Below are 20,340 nucleotides of genomic sequence, written 5' to 3' on the forward strand. Positions count from 1 at the left end.
TTTAAACTAACTTGATTTCATATTGAAGAAGCTCATATGCTGAAGCTGACCTGAAAAGAAGGCATATTTATAAACGAACTGATAATGCCGTACCTTTTGTAGTCTGATCATTCGTTGGAACGTTCACTTCAGGCTTACAGCTTGCTGCTCTCTCGGTTGAAGAGTAAATCAAATCCATGGAAGCTCTCTCGGTTTACAGCTTGCTGCTCTTCATTTTCATGGCCGCATTGGCTGGCTTTCGATCCATACATTGCAGCGTGGCTTATGACAAGAAGGCCATTCTCATCAATGGCCAAAGGCGGATTCTCATTTCCGGCTCCATTCACTACACAAGAAGCACACCTGAAGTACGTATCTCTTGTATTCTTGAATTCATTGTGCAATCGTTTAAGAGTGTGACTCACAGTTGCTACTCTGTTTCTACGATTTGGCTCTGGTAGATGTGGGAGGATCTCATTCAGAAGGCGAAGGACGGGGGATTGGATGTAATCGATACCTACGTCTTCTGGAATGTTCACGAACCTTCTCCTGGCAATGTACTATCTCAGAACTCATTTATTCACCCAAACTTTGGTTAATTTTGAGATTAATTTGTTCGCTCTCACTTGTTTCAGTATGATTTCGAGGGGAGGTACGATCTCGTACGTTTCATAAAGACGGTACAGAGAGTGGGCCTTCATGTTCATCTCCGCATAGGACCTTATGTTTGTGCAGAGTGGAATTTTGGGTACACAAAAACTTCCCCCATTGATTTTTACTGCCAGTTTTTGAAGTAAATTCCTGAAATCAGATGCAGCTATGTTATTTCTCTTCGTGGTAAATGACTCTGACATAGTGTTATTGTACAGTGGATTTCCCGTTTGGTTAAAATATGTACCTGGAATCAGCTTTAGAACTGATAATGAGCCTTTCAAGGTTAGTTTTCTCCATTTATTATTACCTGATTCTTTCAACTAATGAAGTTTACAGTGAGTAGTTTTTCTGGTTTCTTGCTCTCCAGATGGCAATGAAAGGGTTCACCCAGAAAATTGTACTAATGATGAAGAACGAAAGGCTATTTGCCTCACAAGGTGGCCCCATTATCCTTTCACAGGTAAAGGTTTAGAAGCTTATGTGATATCTCCATTATCCTTTCACAGGTATGGAAACGTTACAATCAATGCTATGGATACCGTTGTTCATTTCTAAAGACTTCAAATTTTCATTTCAATTTTGTTTTGTTAGATTGAAAACGAGTATGGGCCGGAAGGTAGAGCGCTTGGAGCTGCTGGTCATGCATACATTAATTGGGCGGCAAAGATGGCTGTTGGACTGAATACAGGAGTGCCTTGGGTGATGTGCAAGGAAGATGATGCTCCTGATCCTGTGGCAAGCCATCTTTTTTTGTTTACTGGCGCCGAAATATATCAATCTTTAAACATCAATGGAAATTTCTGGTTATAAATTCTCCATTTTTTGGTCGCAGATAAATTCGTGCAATGGTTTTTATTGTGACTACTTCTCCCCTAATAAGCCTTACAAGCCTACATTATGGACAGAGGCATGGAGTGGCTGGTACACATCTTACTCATCAATCCTCTGTATATTCAATCTACCAATGGAATTATTTCTCTGATCCTTCTATCCTCCCTGTAATGAAAGGTTTACAGAGTTTGGTGGCCCAGTTTATGGTAGACCTGTCCAAGATTTGGCATTTGCAGTTGCTCGCTTCATACAAAAGGGTGGTTCATTTTTTAACTATTACATGGTTGGTTAGCTTGCTTCACTCACTTCGCTGTTTTTATGAACTTGATATGCCTGACATTAAACTGAATCCATTTTGTTTTGATTAATGAAAGTATCATGGTGGAACCAACTTTGGACGCACTGCTGGAGGCCCATTCATTACAGCTAGTTATGACTACGATGCTCCACTCGATGAATATGGTGAGAAGGCTATCATATTCAATGTATCTCATCGTTGAAGCTTCCCTTCAAAATTTTTAAGACGTGTCTCCTATGGAGAGGTTTCCACGTACTTATAAAGGGTGTTTTGTTCTCCTTCCTAATCGACGTGGGATCTCACTATCCACCCCCCTTTGGAGCCAACGTCTTAGCTGTCATTCGTTTTCTTCTCCAATCGACGTGGGCTTCCCAATCCACCCCTCTTCGGGGCCCAGTTTCCTTGCTGATACACCACCTTGTGTCCATTCCCTTTAGGGATCAACCTCCTTACTAGCACATCGCCCGGTGTCTAGCTCTATTACCATTTATAATTGCACAAGCCCACCGCTAACCGATATTGTCTTTTTCAAACTTTCCCTTTTGGACTTTCAATCAAGATTTTTAAAACACGTCTGTTAGAGAGAGGTTTCTACACTGTTATAAAGAATGTTTCATTCTCCTCCCCAACCGATGTAGGATCTCACATACATAATCATTCCGTCTCCGACACTTCAAATATATTACTCGGAATTATCCCCGAAAGAAAATGATCTGCAGTTCTATTTCTGTTACTGGCAGGCAAAGCTAACTACTTAATTACTATTTACTTATAGGCATGATCAGGCAACCAAAATATGGGCATCTGAAGAACCTCCATAGGGCCATTAAGTTATGTGAACATGCTTTAGTTACTTCAGATCCTACAGTTACCTCACTAGGAAACTATCAGCAGGTTGGCCTATTTGTTTATTCAATGACTTTCTTCTCAAATTGTGATGATGTTTCTTAGCTCAACTAAGTAATTCCCCAGGCTCATGTTTTCTCTTCGGGACCTGGAAGTTGTGCTGCTTTTCTTGCAAATTACCATTCAAGTTCTGCAGCTACAGTGGTGTTCAACAACATGCATCACATTTTGCCTCCCTGGTCAATAAGCATCCTTCCCGATTGTAAGCGTGTTGCGTTCAATACTGCAAAGGTATATATTCCATCTTGAAATTTAGGACATGTTTTCTTGTACATTTTCTTCTCCTACGTTTTAATTCAGATTGTTCTGTGCTCATCAAGGTTGGAGTTCATATTGCACGAACCCAAATGTTGCCAACAATTTCCAAGTTGTCATGGGAAACTTATAATGAAGATACATCTTCCCTAGGAGGGAGTTCAAGAATGACTGTTGCCGGCCTCTTGGAGCAGATAAATGTCACTAGAGATGCCAGTGACTATCTTTGGTACATGACAAGGTGAGCCTGGAATTATATGGTATCTTCAGCTAGCTGGTTTATAGTACTATATAAATGCTTGCTTATCGACCTAGATCGAATAAAAACTTGATCCAAAAATTTCAATTTGTAACGGCCCAAGCCCACCGTTAGCAGATATAGAACACTCATTGACAATAAATTTGCGCTGTATTCTAGTGTTGGCATCAGTTCATCAGAAGCATTTGTTGGAGGAGGACAGAAGACCACTTTAACTGTGCGATCAGCTGGCCATGCTCTTCATGTTTTTATCAATGGACAGTTCTCAGGTATGCCTTCAATCCCTTAGATTTCATCTTCAACGTGATGATCGAATTTATGTCATTAGTACATAAATTACAGGCTCGGCTTATGGAAGTAGGGAACGTCGAGAATTTACATTTACTGGCCCTATCAACTTACATGCTGGGATGAACAAAATTGCTCTACTCAGCGTCACAGTCGGCTTACCGGTTGACTCCTTCCCCATATATCCACTTTTAAGCTTTAAACCAAGCATATAAGCAGAAAGTACAACTTGACTTTGCCATAACTATATTATTGCTGATTTGCATTCTGTTGTTAGAATGTTGGGATGCATTTTGAGACATGGGAAACGGGTATCCTAGGTCCGATTTCGATAAGTGGGCTTAATGAGGGAAAGAAGGATTTGACATGGCAGAAATGGAGTTACCAGGTAAAATGACTCGCATATGAATCAATGGGATGGGCAGGGTTCCCCTTTCGATTGATTCAGTCTAATATCCTTGACTGGCAACAGGTAGGCTTACAAGGAGAGGCAATGAATTTGGTCTCTCCAACCGAAGCTGCGTCTGTGGATTGGATAAAAGGTTCTCTTGCTTCACAAGCTCAGCGACCATTGACTTGGTACAAGGTAAAATCCAAACTGAATTAGTGACTCAAATGAGGAAGTTTTATAATTTAGTTGGAACTTGCAGGCTAATTTCAATGCGCCAGGAGGGAATGAGCCATTGGCTTTGAACTTGAGAAGCATGGGCAAGGGCCAAGCATGGATTAATGGACAGAGTATTGGAAGATATTGGATGGCTTATGCAAAGGGTGGCTGCAGTAGGTGTAGTTATGCTGGGACATACAGACCTTCCAAATGCGAACATGGTTGTGGGCAGCCAACCCAACGATGGTAACACTAAATAGCAGAATCAAATTCTATTATTCATACGGTTATAGCTGATTCCTTCCATTTCTTATATGTTCATCCAGGTATCACATTCCTCGATCCTGGTTAAAACCAACCAATAATGTAATGGTGTTGTTTGAAGAACTTGGTGGCGATGCGTCCAAAATATCACTTTTGAGGAGGTCTGTGACTGGTGTTTGTGGTGAGGCAGTTGAACACCATTTGAGAAATGAAAGTTACATCATTGAAAGCAACGAGGAACCAGATTCGTTTCACCTGCAATGTAATCCAGGGCAGGTCATATCAGCCATAAAATTTGCAAGTTTTGGAACTCCTTCTGGAACTTGCGGAAGTTACCAAAAGGGAACTTGCCATGCACCAGATTCTCTTGCCATATTAGAGAAGGTCCGTTCATAGCTTCTATCCTATAAAGTTTTGAAGAATACTTTAAGACTAACAGTCATAATTTGAAATATTTCTACAGAAATGCATCGGGCAGGAGAGCTGTTTGGTGTCAGCAACCAGAGACAACTTTGGAGTAGACCCATGTCCTAATGAATTGAAACAGTTATTAGTTGAGGTCGATTGTGCCATAGCCGATATCAAAGGACGTGGTTCTTGAGAAAAGTTCAACAGCCAGCATCCTTGCTCCTCACCAGCATGCTGTTCTATGTTGTGAAGCCAAGGTGATTTAACTTACTGATTGAAGATTAGTTTCATTGATCATATGTTGCATTGCATATTAATTTATATTTGATAGGCATGTGTAAGTTATTACCATTAGAGGAACTCATCAGCCCTGTAAATGGGAAGGTTCGAGCTCATTACATTGTTTTCTTGAAAGATCATGATAGCCATTTGCCCCAAAAGTCCCTATTCCCTTGGCCTTGTATTAATCAGATGGGATGAGTTTAAGTTATAAAGAGTGTGTATTAGTCCTTCAGATTCATTCATTTTGATGAATTCCCCCTTTAAGAGTCTCCCCTCATTTTAACCATTTATGGTAAGATGTCACGGCTCATGCCCACCGTTAATAGATATTGTTCTTTTTGGTCTTTTCCTTCTGGGTTTCCCCTCAAAGTTTTAAAATGTGTATGTTAGGAACATGTTTCAACACCATTATAAAGAATATTTTGTTCCCCTCTGAGATCTCACAATCTACACCCTCATTTGGGGCTCAATGTCCTCACTGGCACACCGCCCAGTGTCCACCCCCTTTGGAGTTCAACGCCTTCACTCGCACACCGCCTGGTGTCTGGTTCTGATACTATTTGTAACGGCTCAAACTCACCGCCAGCAGATATTACTCTTTTTTGAGCTTTCCCTTCGGAGCAATCAATGTATTTAAAGTTGTGCTCAGCAAAAGCATCAATTTATTACCAGCTGGGGAAAGGTGGCACCTTTCTCTTCAAATGAAATCCAAAGAACAGATGATGATATCTCCTCAACATAGACTTCCCATTAGGCATGCTGTAAAACAATCTTCTGCAATGCATCTTTTCTTGCACCGACAAACCTGCCCACCACCTTCCCATTCTTCAAGAACATGAAACAAGGGAGAGCACTCACTCCCCATTCCGCAGCAACAGTCTGCAGAAAAGGATTCGATTGGTTTGAAATCTTAATAATATCACTCAATTTAACAATACAAAATCTCTGCAGGGCAGGGCATGAATCAACTTACATTCAATTTATCAACATCGACCTTCAAGAATATATCATTACTCATCTTCTTAGCCAACTCTGCAAAAACTGGAGCGATGGCACGGCACGGACCGCACCATGCGGCAGTGAAGTCCACGACAATCTGTCGAATTAAAATTGTTTAAGAAGAGGAAGAACACATGAAGAAACTAATGGATTTAGAATCAAGCAGTACCAGTCTGTAAGATGGTCGTCCAACGAGAGAACTGAACAAATACAAACCTAAATGGCTCAATTTAAAGCGGTAGAAGTAAAAGAAGACATGGAAATGAACGAGCAATAGGGAAGCCTCATTTGCGGTGCATATGGAATCGAACCATTGGGAAAGCATCGAGAGCTCCTACAACAAAATTCTTGAAACGCCCGACGACGGAAGTGCGTTCGACAGACCAAACACAACTAAGATGAAAGCAAAAAGGAGAAGAAGCATCAAAGATTCAGATTTTGCGGTTTTACTTCGCACCGCGGTGCGAAACGATGTAAGCATATCATTCGCACCATCCGATCTTTAGGCATTCACACGTAGCCCAAAGTTGGTGGGCCTCCAAATATGTATTATGGGCTTGGTATGGGCTTATCAACGAATATGGGCCTAGATGAGCCCAATGAAAATGGTACCGATGGAAATTGGGAGTAAATATTTTTAAGTTCTGGGGGAGTTTGATTTTTGTGAGGCAGAGAGCTCAGCACACAAGCTCTCGACAAGCAAGCAAACAATTTGCTTTGGTTTATCTAAACACTTGGGAACACTGGCAGTGCTTCAATGGCTCTTCCTCAGCTCATTCCTTCCTCTTCCTCTTCGTCTCTATCCCATAATCCAATTTTAAATCCCAACACAATTTCTTCTACCTTAACCCTTAGCCCTAGATTCTTCTCTTCTGCTGCCGCCTTTCGCCACCGCTGTCACAAGCCCAATACGCTCAAGTGTTCTGCTTCATCTTTCCCCGAAAAACACCACACCGGCTCTCCCAAATCCGGCGATGTCGTTGAGCTTCCGCTGTTTCCCCTTCCTCTCGTTCTCTTCCCCGGCGCTATTCTTCCTCTGCAGATCTTCGAGTTTCGCTATCGGATGATGATGCACACTCTGCTTCAGACTGATCTTCGCTTTGGAGTAATTTACACCGATGCAGTTTCTGGTACGACGGATGTTGGATGCGTTGGTGAGGTCGTCAAACACGAGCGGCTCGTTGACGACCGATTCTTCCTTATCTGTAAGGGCCAAGAGCGGTTTCGAGTCACCAATCTTGTTCGGACGAAACCTTATCTCGTCGCCGAAGTTACATGGCTCGAGGACCGGCCGTCCGGCAGTGGAGAAGAGGATTTGGATGCGTTGGCGAACGAGGTAGAGTCATACATGAAGGACGTGATTCGATTGTCGAACCGGTTGAGTGGTAAGCCGGAGAAAGAGGTTCAGGATTTGAGAAGGAATTTATTCCCAACTCCTTTCTCGTTCTTCGTTGGAAGCACGTTTGAAGGTGCGCCTAGAGAGCAGCAGGCGTTGCTCGAATTGGAGGATACGGCGGCGAGATTGAAACGGGAGAAAGAGACATTGAGAAACACTCTTAATTACTTGACCGCCGCTTCTGCTGTTAAAGATGTGTTCCCGTCCAACAGTTAGAAGGCAAGTTGAGAACTATCTGTGGAGAGTGGAGAGAAGCAAGATTGTTGAAAGCACAAGGAAGCAAATTGGAGGTAATGCTTAATTTTTGCTTGCCTTTACCCGTATTTTATACGAGGGACGGATGATATTAAAGCTGTAAATTTTGATATATAATTGAATTCGCTTCATCTGGTATACCAATGTTTACATACTCGATATAGAAATTGCACATGATCTTAAGGGTATAGGTGAATTATTTGAAGAAAGTTCACGAAGAACTTGAATTTTGGAATGTGCTTTCTGCTTGGATTAGACTATTATTTATGGAGGTCGTTCAGGAAAGGGGTGAGTGGATGGTGAGGATCTTTGATCATCTGGCTTCACCATGCCTTCCTTGAAAGCCCCAAAGGTTGCACCATATCATTTTCTTGATGGTTTGGGACGATACAGCTATCTGGTTTATAATCATGTGGTCTGTTCTGTTCATTTTTGGTCATGCCCAAATAAGCAGCTTCAAGCAAGAACATATTATGACCTCATAGTTGATTATTTATAATGTTTCCTTTTCTTATTTCCTCACTGTTTGGATGTGCATTTTGGTTGGTCTACTGCTTCGCTTGAGTTCTTCATGCTGGAAGTTTCAGATTTTATGCTCGTAAAACTGTATACTTGTGTTTAAGATCCTGCATAGTGAGCCATCCAAATGCACTTAGATGTGAATCTTGATGAATTTTATGAGTCAACCGATGGACCTGGGACCCTGTAAATGAGCTCACCTGAGCAAGTCAGGTATCAATTCTTCTGGGACACTCTTGCCTCTCCCTGTTTTCAAGTTTTTTCCTTCATTTGAGCAGTGGCCTTGTGCAATTCTCCCTCTTTCTTGCTGCAGTTTAAGCTCATTATTTGAATTCAATGGTATGCGGCGTTTCTCCCTTCAAGTATAACGATTAAAATTGAGCAAATATGCTGATTTTCTATGTGATGCAGCTTCAATAATAAAGGAGCATAAAGGGTCATCTACTGGTTTTTCTGTATTGTATTACTGAAAGGCCGACGAACTTTGGATTGGGTAGTATGGGAGCGTTAAATTACCTGGGCTTGGCCCGTTAAATTGATGGGCCTGGTCCATCCCCAATTCTGCAGATCTTGGTCCAATTGGGATTTTGAAGACTAAATTATTTATATACGGGATAGTTACATGCTTCAATATAATATTGAAGTAGAAAATCGTTAAAATATTAGGCAAAAATTGAAATTGGGACCTGTTATTCCATTTCAACGATCTAGATTATTACCCAAATGTTTCAAGCCCAATTTTCACATGTGACTATAAAATTAATTAGGGCAAAAATATGTGACTATAGAAGAATGTTTTTCTTTTTCACATATAACATTATAGAAGTAAGAATTAAAAACTTTACAACTTAATAAGAAGATTGCTTACGTTTTTTTGTGTTTAAATTTATTTGAGTTCAATATTTAGTATTCATAAATTAATTTTATTGGTTGAGATAAATAGATTCTTTATGTATTTGGATTATTAAATTATTTTCTAAAAGAATGATAAATAATCTCTACTTGGTTTTTTAAAAAATAATTTGTAAACGTTTTGGGTGAAACGAAAGTTAATTGGTTGAGGTAAAAATAAATTTTAAAAAAATGGTCGACGCTGTAACGTCTGTCGTCCATCTTATCCGGAAGTTTTTGCCGGGGCGCGTGAACAAAACTCGCGGTTAAAAAAACTGAATATAGGGCTGCAAAAAATTCCGATACGGAGTCGATCATTTTCATTTTCATTTTCATTTTCGTAGCGCGGAAGTCCAAGACGAAGGGGGCCGATTAGAGAGATCGAAGTACATGGAAAATCTTCCTCCTCTTCGCAACGGCGACTCACAAATCGTGGTCCTCTCCTCCTCCACCGCTCTGTTAACATAGCCTTTCAATCACTCAACTGCTCCATTTCTCGCCGGCCGACGGGTAATCATGGACGTCGATCCTCCTCTCTACGACCTCATCGTGAGTTCTTTTTCCTCTCAATTTCTGATACAGAACTCATCGAACTTCATTGCTTATTCTCTTCAGATTAGTGAAGCACTTGCTCATTTTTGGGCTGTTTCATCGCCATTGCTCTGTTACTTTGTTTCTTGGTCAATTTGTGAAGTTTTAGTTGGACCCTTGACTTTCTTTCACTTGCTATCACAAATACATTTTTCTAACGCTATTGCTCTATCACTTCAAACGAGGACTAGTGAAACAATTGAAATTGCAGTTCCTTGTTCACTTCTATTCTTGTTAATATTTATTTGCTTGTTTAAAGAAACTAGTGTCTGGCATCGGATATCGGACAATCATTTTCTGTTTGCGTTAGTGTTCGACGCTTTAGTCATCTACTGGTTACTTGTTTATGTGGTGACGAGTATGCAATTGGATAGACATTTCATGAATTGCTATTGAGCTCAGATGGTACAAAGTTGTTTGCTTCTAAGTGAGAAATTTCCTTGTCTTTTTCTCTTTGGATGTAGAATAATATTTAATTTCTAACTTCATCTTTTCTTGTGCGATCACCCTCTGAAACTTTGTTATAAGTGAAAAAGAAATTGATATATGTTACCACAATGGTTTGACCAGTTTGATTATTGTTAATCTTATTTACTTGTTGTGCATTCTAAGAACATTTTTCTCACATTTTATGACAGGCTATCAATGATGGTGATATTCAGAACATTGTTCTATCGTACCTTGTTCATAACTGTTATAAAGAAACTGCAGAGTCGTTCGCTAATTGTACTGGGCTTAAGCAGCACACGGATTATCTTGTTCACATGGAAAAAAGAAAAAGTTGGTGAAATTTTCCTCTCTTGCTATATGGGAATTCTGACTGTTTCTTGCTGCACAAATATAAATTTACGTCTGAATGATATTGATTTAGTCGTTTCCTTTTTATAGATAGACTCTTCTGGTATAACTCCTGATGACTTATCTTAGAAATCTCTTGTAAGGAATGATGATCTATTTCCACTGTCTTATAAGTGGCCTTGAGTTTAGAAATAAATTCACTGCAATGCAACTCAGCGTGGATACTGATTTCCCTCAAACAATCTTAATGATATGCATTTAAAATTTATATAATCTTTGAGCTTAGCGTAACTTTAAATTTGTTTGTTTAGCACTAAATCTGATTTTATATTTCCTCAAAATTTGATCTAAAACTTTTGAATCCGATGGTAACTTTTTGTGTTTTCAGGAATTTATGATTTTGCAGTAGAAGGGAATGCACTTAAAGCCATTGAGTTAACAGAAGAGTTAGCACAGGGTTTACTTGAGAATAATGAGGACCTGCATTTTGATCTTTTAAGCCTTCATTTTGTTGAACTTGTATGCTCTAGGAAATGGTGAGCCCCCCGCCATCATTTACGTATCTTATCTTAACCTAACCCATTTCCTGATGCTTGATGGGGCATTCTGTATAACAGGTTATAATGTTTTATCCTCATTCTTGTTTGTTTACATGACAGCACAATGGCCCTGGAATTTGCTCAGGTCAAGCTTGCTCCTTTTGGGAAGTTGCATAAATATGTGGAAAAACTTGAAGTGCGTAGCTGTATCCTGACTTAGGATATCCTCTTATCTTTTCTGGCATTTCATTTTATCTTTTTTTTCCCCATCATTTCTTTGTTCAGCAGGCTGAACCAGCTTACGTAAATATGTAGAAAAGCTTGAAATACTAATCATTGTGTCATTGTAGGATTTTATGGCCCTCCTTGCTTATGAAGAACCAGAGAAATCTCCAATGTTTCATCTTCTTAGCGTGGATTATCGGCAAAGAGTAGCAGAAAGTCTAAATCGAGCAATTCTTGGTTTGTTCCAACTTTCATTTCGTGGCTTTATTTGACATTTTCCATAATGCTACAAGGGAGGTGCAATACAGATTTTAAATCTAATCTCCTATATTGTGTGTTCTACTCTGTATTCCTGTGTCTGGGTCGATATTAGCGCATGGAAATTTGCCGAGCTATACAGCAATGGAAAGGCTGATCAAGCAGGCGACTGTAGTTAGACACTCCTTAAGCCAAGAGCTAGGCACGGTAATCTGCACGTTGTAAATTTATGTTCTGGTTTGTGTATGCATGTATGTGCGTGTGTGCATGTCTTAACATGTGTGTATTTATTATCAATTGTTTCAATGTGCCATCTGTTTCAGTAATGTGCAACAGATGGTCCGGTTGACTATATTGATTTGGTTTATTTGTAGTATGCTTTTCACTGATGCTAATTGTGCCAGACAAGTAATTTTAGTCAAGGATCATGTCTTTTGCCTGAACAATTGATGCTTTCGAATTATTTCTGAAATTTAGACTTGGTTCTCTTAAGGTTATTAGCTTCTTGTTTCAATTTCTAGATGTTTTATAAATGATTATTACTCAACAGAATTCCATGTTAAGACTTAAGAGACATGTGGGTAGCTAATCTTTCTGGATTTGCAGGATGGGCTTCAATCATTTTCTTTGAGCGATTTTCTGAAGAGCTAATTCAAAGAGTTCGTTCTGGCTCACAGCAACGAGATGCATCCAGCTTCTGATCTTGTTGCCACCCACAGCTGTGGTATGGAAGTTTGGTCTTCTCTTTGTATGCTTTAGGTGCCGTGTAGGCCGTAAACTGAGTCATCTAGGTCCCCTGAGCAAAAGCTCGTTTCCTTTCACTTTGGTGACCTAGTTGTTCTAATGCCTTGTATTGTGTTTGTACATGCTGTCTCTAATTTTGCTGCTTGATTTTTTCTTTTGTTTTTTTTTTCCCCCAAAATTTATGTGTATCGAGATATTGGCTCAGTCATAGTCCGGTTTGTGGGAGAAGCTTTACTTTATTCATAAGATAGGCTTAGACCCTCCTTGGGACTTGACTTACTTTTTCATCGAATACTTTATAGATTCGAAAGTATTTGAAACTGATTGTCAAAGGGTGAGTTTTAATTTAGGTGTTAATACATCTAACGGTGGAATTAATTTTCAAAAATAGTTAAACAGAGCGATAAATTATTAATCACCATAATTATGCACAGATTATCTCATGGATGATTAGAGTATTAATCCTAATCATGATAATTATGCTTTAAGATTAATTGGAGAACTTTCCAGAAGATTAATTGTGAGAATGCTTTAAGATCTCCTTCTCTTCTTTATCCGAATTTAAATTTTGTCACAAAATAAATGAGGATTCATTTTGTCCTTCGTCCTGAATTAGTAAATTAATCTAAATTTTTGGTCTATGTAAAATACGTTATTATTATTCTCTCTCTGTCTTTCTAGGTCACCTTTGGTTCAAAATCGAGTAGAAATTGGGCTTAGATATTTGGGCTCAAATAAAGTTATTGGGCCTTTTTCATAAACATGGAAAATTGAAGCAAGCAGAATGTCAAGTGTCCAGTTACGTCATGGGCTCATTGGCGGCAAGCTCCCTAACTTGTTCATGATTCTGCAGAAGATCCCAACTCCCGACTCTGAAACATTTCCGTTTTCGGGATAATGTTGTCAATTGTTTCTCCTCCGTCGTCTTCCTCGTTTGTTCTCCATGACAGGAGCTTCTCCTTTAGCGTCTTCCCAAAGAGGTGTGGTTCTACTCTCTGTTAACCTCAATTTCTGCTCAATGAATTTTCTTCGCGTGAGCTCTTGTCATATTTCTGTTCTTCAATTGTAGTGGCAGCGATTAGTTCTTTATACACATACACGACATCTGCTTTTCCATTTCTTATACAAGCTTCTACGTTTGTTTGAAAATAACTCATTAATTTTGTTATCCATAGGCGTTACCGAAACAGAAATTTCTCTGGGTATTTGAGCTACAGCTCAATTAAGTGCAAATTAGCTAGGGTGGTGGACTCTTCCGCTAACCCAGCTACGTTAACGAAAGAACCTCATAAGTATTTTGATCAGGCTATCATAACAGTTCGTTCAGGAGATGGAGGACACGGTACAGTTCTTAGTATGCCTAACCAACAAACAAGCAAGTCCCAAGGAAAACATGGGAAGGAGAAGGAGAAGGCGAAGAAGAAAAGTTTGTATAAAAGGGACTTTGATGGGTCTCTAATTCTTCCCATGGGTGGCCGTGGTGGAGATGTGGTAATTTATGCCGATGAGGGGAAAGACTCACTGCTGGAATTCCACACCAAGAGCCGGTATAATGCAAAACGTGGTGGCAATGTTGATGCAATGGGCGTTTTGACCTCCCAATTGCACAATGGATTTGCTGCCCCAACTCTGCGCATTCCTGTTCCTATAGGTCTGTATAATGTATTGATTTGGGTACAAACTTGCTAATCAATATAAATTGAGTTGGGATGGATTGAATGAGTTCTTGAAATACTTGGGATCTTATTTTCCACTTACTTCTTCTGCGAGCTTCATGATTGGGTCTAGTTAAGAAATCTATTACACTTTCAACCTTGCCACTGTTATCATACTCTGCGTGCTGGTGTAATGATCGTACATGGGTTTTTATGCTATAGGTACTGTTATAAAACGTAAAAGAGGAAAATTGTTGGCTGATCTGGTCCATCCAGGTGATGAGATTCTTGTTGCTAGAGGAGGACAAGGAGGGGTATGAGTATGATGAACGTTTCTTCTTTGTTTACTTTTTACTAAACCGAGATTAATTTTTTTACAAAAGGTTTAGTATAATTTTTTTGCAGATAAGCCTGATAGATACGCCAGAGAGTAGAAGGAGAAAGCTGATGTCTCTGACCTCCAATGTGATGAGAGATGAAAGTGATAAGGTGAAGGTTATGAACATTTATATTTGTATTAATTCATGTGAGATATCAATGAATTCCTACCTTGAGATAGAAACAAGAATTTCGCATGAGAATTCGTTAAAAGGTGCAATGATATTTGCAATTGCAAACTTCTCTTCATATGTTTGATACTTATTAATCAGAAATACTTTATTTTTAGGTTCTGGTATTTGGTCAACCTGGGGAAGAGGTCAGCTTGGAGTTGATTCTTCGGGTAGTTGCCGATGTCGGTCTGGTTGTGAGTACATCCAGTTTATTTTATTTTACCCCTATTTTCTATATTTCTGCAGGTCACATACCTCTGTAATTTCTCTAGTAAATACATCCCAACTCTTACCCTTTATCTTCAGTGACTACTATCAGAAATGAAGGGCGGTTCGAACCATTTGTGGAGTTCTGAGTCATGATTTTGAACTACTTGTTACAATTGTTTTTATCTAACTACAAACGCTTTTCTGCTTTTGTTGTTATAGGGACTTCCCAATGCTGGAAAATCAACGCTTCTGGCAGCCATTACTCTTGCAAAACCCGATATTGCAGACTATCCTTTCACTACTTTAATTCCAAACCTTGGACGCCTTGGTGGGGATCCCAGTTTAGGAGCAGGAATGTATCAATCTGAAGCCACTTTAGCAGATTTACCAGGTCTTATAGAAGGTGCTCATTTGGGTAAGGTATTGCATAATGTTGTTTTTTTTCCCTTAAACAAATTTTGTTTGGAAGCTTTGATTTTCCAATCTATTATGTTCTTTAGGGTCTTGGACGTAACTTCCTGAGACATCTGAGAAGGACCCGGCTGTTGGTTCATGTCGTCGATGCAGCTGCAGAGAGCCCTGTCAATGACTATAGGACTGTGAGAGAAGTAAGCTTTCATCTTTGTTTTGTTTTGAAAATTGCCCTGCTGTCCTGCTGTCCGTGTTCTTATCGATACTTTTTGGTTCATTCTTCGGTCTCCTCATGGTCGTAACATCTTATTGTATATTCTCCTATTGTTATCAATTAGTGTTGTTGGTTGGTTAATCATATTAAATTAGAGTCATGTATTTCTTTGTGAGTTATACAGGAATTGCGGATGTACAATCCTAATTACCTTGAAAGGCCGTATGTTGTGGTGCTAAATAAGATTGACCTTCCTGAGGTTTGTGCTTTCATGATCTTCTTCACTTTTACTTTGTCCATGAAAAAAAGGAATTCAAAGCAACACTGTAAATGTTAAATTACCCTTTTCAGGCCAGGGATAGGCTTCCATCCATAACTGAGGAAATATTGAGAATTGGAAGGGATGATCTTTATCCTGAGCAAGTGGGGTATGAAAACAGTGTAGAATCGTCACTTCCAGAAGGCGATCTTGCAACTCCTTCGGAAATTCCAGTTGCAGGTCATCAGGATAGAGAGATTGAAGACTATCCCCGTCCTCTTTCTGTCGTAGGCGTCAGTGTTCTGTAAGTTCTACTCTTAACTTGTCTAGACTTTTTTTCTTTGGCTTTGAAACTTTAATATAAGATATTGTGAATGAATCCCTGTTCTGAGTTTTAAGGACAGTGGTTGAAACTTAAAACTAAAATGCTATAACGTCATGTTCGGTCTCATGTCGTTCATAGCTATCTTAAAACGTTAGCTTATAAGTAGGAGATGGTGTTGGTTTTGTGCAACATTTTCATTCTTCCCCCTCACCCTCACCCTCGATCTGTCCTGAAAAATTAACATTTTTGTTCTCAATATTTACCATTCAAATCTTCATTGTCCTCTCCAATGTACCATTTGCAGGAAAGGTATCAATATAAGTTTAATGTTGAAAGAGATTCGAGCAGCGTTGAGGAAGTGCAGAGATTCCGATGGAGTGTCGATGAATTTGGGTGGTTAACTGAAGTCAGATACCATTTACCCTCCCTCGTAATGCACTCAATTTCTTGGTGCTCAGTGAGAATGATGCACTTGATTTCACTTGGGATATTATCATTTTTGAAGGCAGCTGCTTGTGGGATCTATGATGTGCTTCAGCCCTTGGTAAGCTTTTTATGTGTGTATATATATATATATATTTCCAAGACTCAATTTACTGTGTCGATGAGAAATTTCATTTTATGGTTCAATTCGGGTAGCTATTAGGGAAGATTATGTGTATTATTCTTATTATTATTTGCCATTCAGATCCACTTTATCTTGATATTTCAGCATATCCACTCTCTCTATAGCTTTGAATTGGAGTGCTTTTGCATGAGTCTCTTTTTACATGTACTTGGCTTGCTTTTCTCAACAAATTAAAGTGGTTTTTGATGCATTGTTTGCAATTATTCAAAAAGTGACTCCCCAAACATCCAAATCCTTGTCTCCACAAATACTTTCTAAAAAAGATACCAATTTTGAATTAGTATAAGGCTTCTATGATAGCCCTTTCAAACATCCTATCTACTTAACTGAGGTGTACTCAGTAAGCTGTTATGATATTACAATGGTAGTCGAGACATGGTCGATTCCTTCAATCTAATGGGTTGTGGAGCGTTGGGAGAGGAATCTCACGTTGACTAATTAAAGGGCTAATAAGACAATATCATACCATTGGGAAGGTCCGTACCCTAGTCTATCGCTAACGGATATTGTCTTCTTTTTTTTTTTTTTTTTTTTTTTCAAAGTTTTTAAAATAGAAGAGATTTTCATACCCTTGTAGAGAATGTTTTCCATACCATTGTAAAAAATATTTCGTTCTCCTCTCCAACTGACGTGGGATCTCACAATCCATCTCCTCTTCGAAGCCCAGCGTTTTCGCTGGCACTCGTTCCTCTTTACATTCAATGTGAGATCTTCTTTCCTATAGATCTTAGGCTGGGAGAAAGAGCATATCTCGTGCATCCTAATTTTCAAAGTCTAGTTGTATATTGTTCTAACTTGGGAGTCAGTCGGTGTATCGTTTTCTCATACAATACATGCTTAATAATGTGGCATCTTTCGTAAGAGAGAAAGGAGTTAGGTAATACTTCAGTGTTATTCAGGTTTGATATCCTTGTTCCACCGACTCTCTCGTCCAATCTAGTCTCATGAAATGATGGTCTGACCCCAACTTGCATTACAAAGTTACTTTAATTCCTCCCTCTCTAGCTATTATATTATATCATTAATCTAAACCCCATGCTTTCAATATCTTTTCAAACAACAACATTTCCACTAGAGAGACAGCAACAATTCAGGAGAGCACGGCCGGTTCTTTTTCTTCTCCTTTTTCCCTTTTCCCCAAAAACCTATAAAGCCGATCAAAAGTATACCTTCCTACACATGGAAAAGTGGAATTTTGGCTAAAAAGAAGATCCATTCACAAAAGGGAATACACACCCATCTCCCATCGCTACTTATTATGTTGCTTAAAAGATATACCACTCATTATTAAACTAATCACCTTCATTATATCATGTTCTAAATTGTCGGCCACGACGTCGTTTGGAGTTTTGTAAATCAAAAACATAAACTAAGATAATAGTTTAAAAACAGCAAATATTAGCTCAAAGTGACATTGATGAAGACAAAGTTCATCCCTTTTACTTCTCCCCCAAACCCATCTCCAATTAACAAAAGCCATTGAGACAAATAATAGTTAAAAAAAAAAAAAGTCAACAAAAGATGGGCAAAAGAAAAGAAAGATGAAAATCTTAGTACACACACAAGCTTGCTTTTTAAGACTGTGGGAAACATGGAGCTGGAACATTGAGGTGGGTGAAGTCAAACGTTGTCGTTTGTTGAGTGGATGAGAAGTGGCTGAGTCATGGAGGGCTTGATGTGAGCGGGGGCTCTGCTGTTACTGTGGTCTGAAGCGGAGAGTATGGCTGCCTTCTCAAGTGCAAATTTTCTCTCTTCGCTTTTGCCCCATAGGACGAAGTATAAGCCGGTGATGATCAGCACTGCCCCGATGATCCTGTTCATCACGCTCACATTATTAACAATCATTTTCATCCTTCTTTACTTTTTCATAAAGTAACTGAAAAAAGGAGACCTACCCTCCCAAGAAGAACTCTTCACCCAACGCGAAGGAAGCCATGACCGCCACAACGAGTGTCTGAACTGGTTGATAAACAGCCACGAACACCGGGCCACCTCTTTGAATGCACCATATCTGCACCGCGAAAGCAATTCCCGAAGCTACCACTCCCTGTACATTTAACCCATTTATTTAAATTAATAGATACTGTCTAGTCCAGTTTGAGCATAAGCTCTTCCTAATTTTTTTTTTTCTTTTTCGAGAAGGCCTTATAATAAAAAAAAATGTATTTCTTATTTATAAACACATGATCCATCTCTTAATTAGGGGAGTCCCACTTACTGCATAGAGAACGCTGAAAATTTCGCCACCGGAGTGGAAAAGCCAAGCCTGAGAATCTCTCTCAGCAATAGCAGCGATGAAAACAAATTGGATGATCCCAAAGAAACATGTATAAGAAGTGACAGAGAGACGAGCCGGGTATTTTTTCAAAACAGGGGCCTGCAAAACAAGCCATCCAGACCAGGACAAGCAATGGCCGATCAAGAAGATGCAGCCCAGGGTCCAGCTTTTGCCGTTTGCGTCCCCAAGTGAAGCAAAAATGGGTGAGATGGTGGCTGCTTGCAGCGAAGCACCAGGGCTGTATATGGTTGGACCTTTGTAGAGAGTGATCACTGTGGCCCCAGCAACACAGCATATTGTTCCCATCACTTTCGCTATACCATCTTTCCTGTTTAATCGCACTTGTTCTATCCTGCAATCGTACAAACAACTCCAAAAATCAATTCAATTTTTTCCACGTCTTAGCGTTAAAAAAAATTGTGTATAAATAAATAGATGTCTTGCCGGAGCAATGCTGCCATGAGAAATGTAATGGCCGGAACCGAGTTTTGTATAGCCGATGCAAACGTCGGCGACGTGTGCTCCAAACCTAGCAAGTAGAACCCTTGATTGGCCGTGATTCTATTAGACCCAAAATTAAAAATTAGAATAAAGTATAGAAATAAATAAATAAATATTGTTTTAGTTGGTTTATAGGTAAAAGTGGGGGCATACCCAACGAGGGCAAGAAGGAAGAATTGAAGGAGGAAATTGAGAGAAATGGGAGGGCGTTCCTTCCTGAAAAGAACATGAAATAATGAGTTGGTGTAGGAAAGCATAAAGAGGATAATGAGAAGGAAAGAAAAGGAGTATACTTTTCGAGGAAATATGCAAAGGGAAGGAGGAGGAGAAAGGCAATGATGTTCCTGTAAACAAGGAACACAAGTTTACTAATGCCCATATTGAGGGCAGCCCTTGAGACAACGTGGAAGCCAGCGTAGCCAAACTGCAAGGCCAGCATGGCGGCATGGAGCTGAAGCTTCTCGGGAATGGAGCACCACATTGTGCTCCCAGAAGCTGAGCTCCCAATATCGGCCATTTCAGAGAATCTATTAAGAGATTAAGAGAAGGAAGAAGATGGGGTTTGTGAAGAGAGTGGGGGGAGGGTTTGGAGATATAAATACAGAAATGGAAGGAAAGGGGGAGAAGGGGGGAAGGAATGGAGGAAGGGCCCAGAGAAGACCTAAAAAGACGTAGTGTCAACTGTTGTGGCTTTCAAATGTTTTAAACTTGTCTCCCACATTCGTCTCTCCCCCACTCTCCTTCTCTTAACCTGACAAGACAACCTCATTCAATTACACACATCAACATGGAGAGAGAGAGAGAGAAAAAAGCTTATGGAATAATGATCCACAATTTTGACTTTAATCATTTCATACATAAATATATATATTCATTAAGAAAAGAATTTTAGAACAGAATATTGTTTATAAGTGTGTGAAAATCTTTCTCTAGTAGATGCGTTTTAAAAACTTAAGAGGAAGCTCGAGAAGAAAAGTCTAAAAAGAACAATATTTACTAGTGGTGAATTTAGGTATTTTTCATATATTTAAACATCTATATTTAAACATCTTTGAAATAATG

The 20,340-nt window shown here is 39.4% G+C and overlaps 6 protein-coding genes across 6 annotated transcripts; 4 read left to right on the forward strand and 2 right to left on the reverse strand.

Annotated features, from left to right (window-relative positions):
* The first annotated feature begins 99 nt into the window (after positions 1–99).
* On the forward strand, positions 100–5,305 carry LOC111443090 (beta-galactosidase 5-like). Its single transcript, XM_023080722.1, has 19 exons — positions 100–347; positions 441–536; positions 615–727; positions 849–915; positions 1,001–1,093; positions 1,225–1,368; positions 1,466–1,554; positions 1,642–1,747; positions 1,839–1,926; positions 2,538–2,656; positions 2,735–2,899; positions 2,989–3,164; positions 3,342–3,451; positions 3,525–3,634; positions 3,748–3,858; positions 3,943–4,056; positions 4,121–4,323; positions 4,404–4,725; positions 4,805–5,305. The coding sequence occupies exons 1-19, from the start codon at positions 177–179 to the stop codon at positions 4,940–4,942; spliced, it is 2,535 nt and encodes an 844-aa protein (XP_022936490.1). The 5' UTR covers positions 100–176; the 3' UTR covers positions 4,943–5,305.
* Positions 5,306–5,647: 342 nt separating this feature from the next.
* Positions 5,648–6,355, reverse strand: LOC111442953 (thioredoxin H1-like). Its single transcript, XM_023080518.1, has 3 exons — positions 6,200–6,355; positions 6,005–6,127; positions 5,648–5,910 (listed from the first exon to the last, which is right to left on the reverse strand). The coding sequence occupies exons 1-3, from the start codon at positions 6,353–6,355 to the stop codon at positions 5,782–5,784; spliced, it is 408 nt and encodes a 135-aa protein (XP_022936286.1). The 3' UTR covers positions 5,648–5,781.
* Positions 6,356–6,694: 339 nt separating this feature from the next.
* On the forward strand, positions 6,695–7,842 carry LOC111443092 (lon protease 2-like). Its single transcript, XM_023080725.1, has one exon. It carries the CDS (start codon positions 6,788–6,790, stop codon positions 7,640–7,642), a length of 855 nt encoding a protein of 284 aa, XP_022936493.1. The 5' UTR covers positions 6,695–6,787; the 3' UTR covers positions 7,643–7,842.
* Positions 7,843–9,398: 1,556 nt separating this feature from the next.
* Positions 9,399–12,452, forward strand: LOC111443093 (glucose-induced degradation protein 8 homolog). Its single transcript, XM_023080726.1, has 7 exons — positions 9,399–9,640; positions 10,321–10,462; positions 10,869–11,016; positions 11,140–11,215; positions 11,370–11,481; positions 11,618–11,709; positions 12,109–12,452. Exons 1-7 carry the CDS (start codon positions 9,608–9,610, stop codon positions 12,151–12,153), a joined length of 648 nt encoding a protein of 215 aa, XP_022936494.1. The 5' UTR covers positions 9,399–9,607; the 3' UTR covers positions 12,154–12,452.
* Positions 12,453–13,069: 617 nt separating this feature from the next.
* Positions 13,070–16,585, forward strand: LOC111443091 (probable GTP-binding protein OBGC2). The gene is made up of 10 exons (XM_023080724.1): positions 13,070–13,226; positions 13,422–13,897; positions 14,124–14,215; positions 14,307–14,390; positions 14,569–14,646; positions 14,882–15,082; positions 15,163–15,270; positions 15,472–15,546; positions 15,639–15,850; positions 16,176–16,585. The coding sequence occupies exons 1-10, from the start codon at positions 13,144–13,146 to the stop codon at positions 16,270–16,272; spliced, it is 1,506 nt and encodes a 501-aa protein (XP_022936492.1). The 5' UTR covers positions 13,070–13,143; the 3' UTR covers positions 16,273–16,585.
* A 1,301-nt stretch (positions 16,586–17,886) lies between these two features.
* On the reverse strand, positions 17,887–19,855 carry LOC111442590 (protein WALLS ARE THIN 1-like). Its single transcript, XM_023079999.1, has 6 exons — positions 19,572–19,855; positions 19,432–19,494; positions 19,222–19,338; positions 18,718–19,129; positions 18,395–18,546; positions 17,887–18,312 (listed from the first exon to the last, which is right to left on the reverse strand). The coding sequence occupies exons 1-6, from the start codon at positions 19,793–19,795 to the stop codon at positions 18,120–18,122; spliced, it is 1,161 nt and encodes a 386-aa protein (XP_022935767.1). The 5' UTR covers positions 19,796–19,855; the 3' UTR covers positions 17,887–18,119.
* Between the last annotated feature and the right edge of the window lie 485 nt (positions 19,856–20,340).

Source organism: Cucurbita moschata, unplaced genomic scaffold (assembly GCF_002738365.1).
Source record: "Cucurbita moschata cultivar Rifu unplaced genomic scaffold, Cmos_1.0 Cmo_Scf00005, whole genome shotgun sequence".
Classification (NCBI taxonomy): Eukaryota; Viridiplantae; Streptophyta; class Magnoliopsida; order Cucurbitales; family Cucurbitaceae; genus Cucurbita; species Cucurbita moschata.